We start from the raw sequence: 6,000 nt of genomic DNA on the forward strand, positions 1-6,000 counted from the left end.
CTATAGCTTTCGGCAAAATAAACTGTTAGCATATTTGATTATTTGTTTAATGAAACTGTAGCGTGATTTTCGCAAGCCCAACTAGGTGTCCTACATTAATTGTTTATTTAATCACTAATTACAGTAAGAGTGTGAGTAATGTGAATCGTGTTGTTTGTTTAAAGTTAACAACTATTCTGGTGTATTGAATTGGACAGCAATACAAGCAACACATGCTAAATGAGTCTTACAGGGAAACTGTAATCTGTTAGCCTATGATGACTCGCTGCAAAACCAACTAGCCTTTTTGTTTATTTGTCTAAAAAAAACGTCTAACGTGTTTTCTTCTTGAGCTCCAGGATCATTCTCCGACCGCCGTGTTGCCGTCACCAGCCGCCACGTCCTTGCCACTCCAGCCGGATTCTACTCCCCGCACCTCGTCCAATGAAACTGTATCTTATGGTTATGTTATTTAGCAGAAGCTTTTATCCAAAGTGACTCAAAAAAAATATAAAAGAACCATAATTAACATTAGAATATCAATACAAATATTTACATAGTCAGTTACATTACTTATTACATTAACAGGGTAATTAGTCATCTGTAACCTACTACATTTCAAAAGTAAACTTCCCAACCCTGATCATTAATTATACTCAGCTAATTAATTAAACTTCAAAGGATGACAAAAGCCTGTCAATAATAAAAACAGGTTTGAAATCATTCCAATGTATAGCCTACTATAGGACAGTAAACCAAAAATATAGTTTAAAGTTGGAGAGATACAAAAATATGCATAAATGTTAAATAAGATATGAATGAACAACAACAATAAAATAAGTTACATTTATTTGTTATTGTCTATGGTAGGTTGTTATTGGTTATGTTCATATACTTATTTGATTATTAAAATGTAAACCGATCTTTTTCATATGGGTGTTTTAGAGTTGTACCCCCTAGATCAGGTGTCATGTAATTGTGTGCTCAAAGTGCACCAGATTGAAGCATTTTACTTTAAAATGTTCAAAAAAAATCTTCCCGGAGGGGCCATACCCCCGGACCCCCCTAGAGGATGTGACGTCCACCCCCCAATTCAAACATGATCATACAATACTAAATACATTTGAAGCCATTTTGACGTATATGACCTCTGCCAATAAGTTTCTGTTTTTGTGTATTTGCCGTTTGTAGAGATTTTTCATTTATTCTTTATATATAAAATCTCACCTAGGGCAGAAAATTGGCTCGAACCGGCCCTGGTACTAGGCCTCAAGAGCCTTTCTTGTGCTGGCAGACACATGGAAACAAATTGGCGGGGCGCACTTCGCACGTGCACACACAAAAATCCAAGCGCTCTGCGCTCACATTATGCTGAGCCCACGTGCCTTAGCACCGCTGCTACAGTATGACTCTGGCAGTATAGCCTAAATGCTGTCTTCTTCAGTGAAAATTCTTCTTTAATAGTCATTGTATTACTATTTGAATTCATTGTAAATAATCTTAACTGTGCTGACTGCCTGTTTACTGTTTATCAGACAGTCTCATCATTTTGGGGTACTGCAGCTGGAGCTGTTTTCTGGTGGCTGAGGGAACAACAGACCCTCAGCCACAGTTGGGGTCTGTTGTTTTTGTTTTTGAGTAATCAAGCACCTCTTCAAAGACACATTTGATTTGATTTATTTCTAACGTGTAATACAATAATACTGAAATTAAACAAGAGAATTATGATACTGTAGAAATGTAAGCAGTATCAAATTGATAAACTAAATATTATTGACTTACAAATTATATATAAATAAATGATCTACCTAATTACACATCCGAAAAGGCGTGGGAAAGAGTTTACACCTATTTACCCCTTACTAAATTAACATTTTTGTTTTCTTTTAACAAAATATACATCTAAATGTATGTCTACATACAATATACATTTACAATTATAAATAAATGATATCATTATAACTACATTATATATATATATATATTAATTGACGTTGTATGTCAAATTTGATAAGACAAATATAAAAGACTATCTGACATACAAAATACATTTGTTATTAAAAAACAAAAACATAATAACAAGAAATTGTTGTTAATAATAATAATTTAATTTCTGTAATAAAAAAATATTTTCATGCATTTTTAGATCGTTAATAACAACCATTACAATGTCTAAAGAGACTCGCAGTGTATGAGACACAATAGTTGCTGGTTGTACTTTTGCGGGCATCCAATTCGCTAGGTGGCGATGTTGCAAAACAACTAGGGTCCTATGAGTGTGGTCAGGACTGCGGTCCTGAAACTGCAGCCTCCAGGGCTGCAGGAACATAGGCCCAATCCCAAACCACGCCCTACACACTACCCCTCCGTTTGCGCGGAGGGTCCGCCACATTAAGTGCTGTTCCAAACCAACGAGTGTGGAGCGGTGTGGAGGGGGAGTGGGCTATCAAGCCCTCAAACAGCGAGTCTGCATCGGTGCTGACTTGAGACCGGTCTCTACCTGACCGGTCTCCACGCTGTGTGTGTCCGTCAGGAAACACGCTATTTACAAGAATTTCCAGCAAACATCCACTGATAAACTGCGATGTTAACAACCTCGTGATAACCTCATATATTTTAACTTAGGATCGTATACCTGTGTTTAGTCTAGAAAAAGGTAAATGTGTGCATTTTATTATAAAGTTGTGTATAGTTACAGACTGTTGCAAAAACTAAGAAGCTTTTTCAGGTTTAAAACTAAAAGAGCAATGAAAGATGTTTGGAGTTTTATTTTAGTTATTAATTTACATTTTTGGTCAAAGAGATGCTGATTTGAAACCGTTGATACAGTTACAGCATTTCCTGTTTCTGGCGGAGAGAGGGGAGGCCACAAAGCTTACTGCTGTATTTACTCCCTCCATCTGACAGGAGGGAGCCTTATTGAGCTGCGTGTGTCACTCCACGGAGTTCACTCCGTCACGGAGGGGGAGTGTGTAGGGGTAGGGTGTAGGGCATGGTTTGGGATTGGGCCACTATTGGCCACTCGTGTGGACGGACACGTTTCTTGAGCCGATACCGGGTGTTTCTCAATCGCGAGGATGCTGGCTTGCTAGTCGCGTACTTCCAAGTCACTTCCTTCAGAAACGAAGCAAGTATGCTTCCAATCCACGGCTTCAGAAAAAGAAGAATAATGGAACAGGCTAACAAGTGTGCCACTCTCTCTAACGGTTTCAACATAAACTGTACTGAAAATAAATACCTCACGATGTCTATCTAATTATGAACTTGCTTTACTTTCACGGAACACATTTTTGGTGATAACAAACAAATGTAACAAAGTAACATATTTACCAACACATGTTCTACGCCACTACATACTTACATTTAAATGTGTGCTGCGTCGGTTCAGCCATTCTCCGCAAGGGTTTTTGAAATTGGTCCGTGCGCAAAGCATTTTGGGGATTTTAAGGACGCGAAGTCTACCCATGTGCAGCCTCGAAATTTCCCCCAAACCAAGGATGCGGCCTTGGTGGAATTCCAAGCATGCTGGAGATTGGAACAGTCCTTCGGTGGCACTCGATGACGTAGCATCCTTGAAATATTGGCTTGGAAGCCTGTATCCTCGAGATTGAGAAACGGCCACCGTGTGGACGGAAGACTTTTTTGATATCAAATTCGGTTCGTTCTCCGTTTCGTCTCTGTGTAAACGGAGCCTAAAACACCAAGCTAGAGCAAGAGTGAAAACATAGAAAGTGTATGTGCCTATATATATTACTTTAACAAATGTATACATTGTAGGTGTTTTATCACCTTAAAAAAAGCCAAAATATGTCTTGCATCCAAACACATTACAGTATTTGGATGCATAAAGCCTGGATGAGTTAAATAGGGCGCCACCGTGTGGACATGGAGTGACTGATGCTCGAGCCAGCAGAATATCTCTCAGTTAAATATGCATCTTAAATCAATCACGGATTTGCATCACTGTGAGTGGCTGTAATGTGTAAAACATATACATATTGTATTTCTTTTACGGAAACCCTTCTACAAATGCTCCAATCAGGTGTGAACAATATACCTGAAGTTTGGTCGACTTGTTTCATGAGGAACTTCGAGACTGTGGGACCAATCGCCGGACTTTACTGCTCCCAAAAAGCCTGAATCCCCACTTTCTCTCCTCTCATCCGTTAAGTAAACCAGATGTTCACTGCGCAATAAAACCTCACATCTATTTAAGATAAGAACGATGCATGCAAGAAACATGGATGAATGCATTCATGAATGGAGGCATGAGTTTCAAAGACTGTATGCAACAGCTGGCTGCTTCCCTAAAGAAAGGTAGTGTAGCCAAGATAAGACCAAATATTTTGGCCAATATGTTACTATGTCTGTAAACACATGCATTAAACATCTGGATGTATTGCCTCAAATAAAGGTGATAAGTGGATGTTATCTGGTAGACTTCTGCAGACGCTGATGCAAGGTGTTAATGTAACTAATTCTAAACTAATTTTCATTTTTTAAATCCTCGTGAAATGTGTCTGTACTGTGCCAACGAAGCTGTGAACCCCAATGCGTAAAAAGGAAAGTCATGGGAAGCATCTAGCACACGCTCTTGTGGATGCTGATGAACTTCATAACTTCATTAAGGGTCTGAAATACATGCTTGTTTTGCTCAGATGAATCAGTTTAGAGAAAAAAGTGGCAAAGCTCGCAAAAAACATCCCAATAGTAGTGTCTTAAGCACTCACAATATGTATTGTACACAGACAGGAGGGAATCTTAAAACAGCCACAACAAATCAATTATAAGTGAGTCTGGTGAAGATGCCTCTTTATTATTGTCCAGTTTGATATGCGTAAAAAAGGAGGGAACAACCATTTGGACAAATACACTCAGTTTTGCAAAGTTTTCGGAAATGCTACAAACAGACCCCATACAGAGCCCCAACAGTCCCCAGTGAACACCTTTCCTGCCCGGGGGGTTGGCCCGCAGACAGCCGGTCCAACAATGATATTCTGTACAAACTGTGAAGTCCACTGAGACAAATGTAACATTTGTGATATTGAGCTATATAAATAAATATTGATTGATTGAGGTACACACATGGAGCTCCTGGAGTGACTCGGTCCTCTCCAGAGATCCATCTCATTCCACCCTCCTCTCACAGGGCACACAGACACAACACAGCAAAAATAAAGGGTACTCACTTTGTGTCTAGATGAGAGGTTCTGCAATCTCTCCTTCGGGTGCCTAAATTCATTTGTATTCATTTGTCCTGGCAGTCAAAAACCTGACCGTTAATCACAGCGTGACTCCTTTGCAAGAGGGGGGCAGAAGACACCGGTCGCCGTTTTACACATTTGACACGCTGGAGATGAAGTTCCAGAGGAAGAATCTCATGTTGATGCAGCCTGTCAAGCCCGACATAAGTTCCTCCTGGCAGGCTGCTTTGGCAGAGTTTCCCTGTGCGAGTGTCTGTCGATATTCCCCTGTGTTTCATTCATTTATGCCGATCCAGAGTGAAGGGACGCAGCCGGGGAGAGAGCTGGGTTCTTGTGGAGGGGGTTACGGAGTCAGGAGCGTTTTACTCATCCCTTTCCTTTTTAAATGGGCTTTCTGTGGGTAAAGCGATGGCAAAACGCACCGCACGGCCAGGTGTCAGGTTACAAACCCAGCGGCTGCACCGAGAAACTACACGCCTCCTCCAGGGGTGGCGGGGGGGGGGGGGGGGGGGGGGCTTATACATGGAGCCCTACCCAGAGCCCCATGCACCGGTAAACGTGAAGCACGGTGACGCAGAGCTTCAAACAGGGAAACTGCTAAACAGGAAACGCCTCCAGAGACTTTAGATACATTTGTTTGGCTTTTTTACACAATTGAATTCATTGTTGTATAAGTTCATTTAAGAAAAGCATTAAATACTGGTGAAATGTTGAGAATGCAACATTTGTGTATGAAATGTTTTGCTAAAATAATAAAATGATGGATTCCAAATTCCCCAAATTGCTCAATATTAAAGGTGGGGTAGGTAACTTTGGA

At 40.4% G+C, this 6,000-nt stretch overlaps 1 protein-coding gene across 1 annotated transcript in view; it reads right to left on the reverse strand.

Annotated features, from left to right (window-relative positions):
* The window catches only part of col27a1a (collagen, type XXVII, alpha 1a), a 112,627-nt gene extending 107,048 nt beyond the window's left edge, over positions 1-5,579 (reverse strand). The window contains 1 exon segment of the mRNA XM_034096625.1: positions 5,169-5,579. Coding sequence (XP_033952516.1) covers positions 5,169-5,221 — 53 coding nt within the window. The 5' untranslated portion in view covers positions 5,222-5,579.
* Between the last annotated feature and the right edge of the window lie 421 nt (positions 5,580-6,000).

The sequence above is a fragment of the Pseudochaenichthys georgianus genome, chromosome 12 (genome assembly GCF_902827115.2).
Source record: "Pseudochaenichthys georgianus chromosome 12, fPseGeo1.2, whole genome shotgun sequence".
NCBI lineage: Eukaryota > Metazoa > Chordata > Actinopteri > Perciformes > Channichthyidae > Pseudochaenichthys > Pseudochaenichthys georgianus.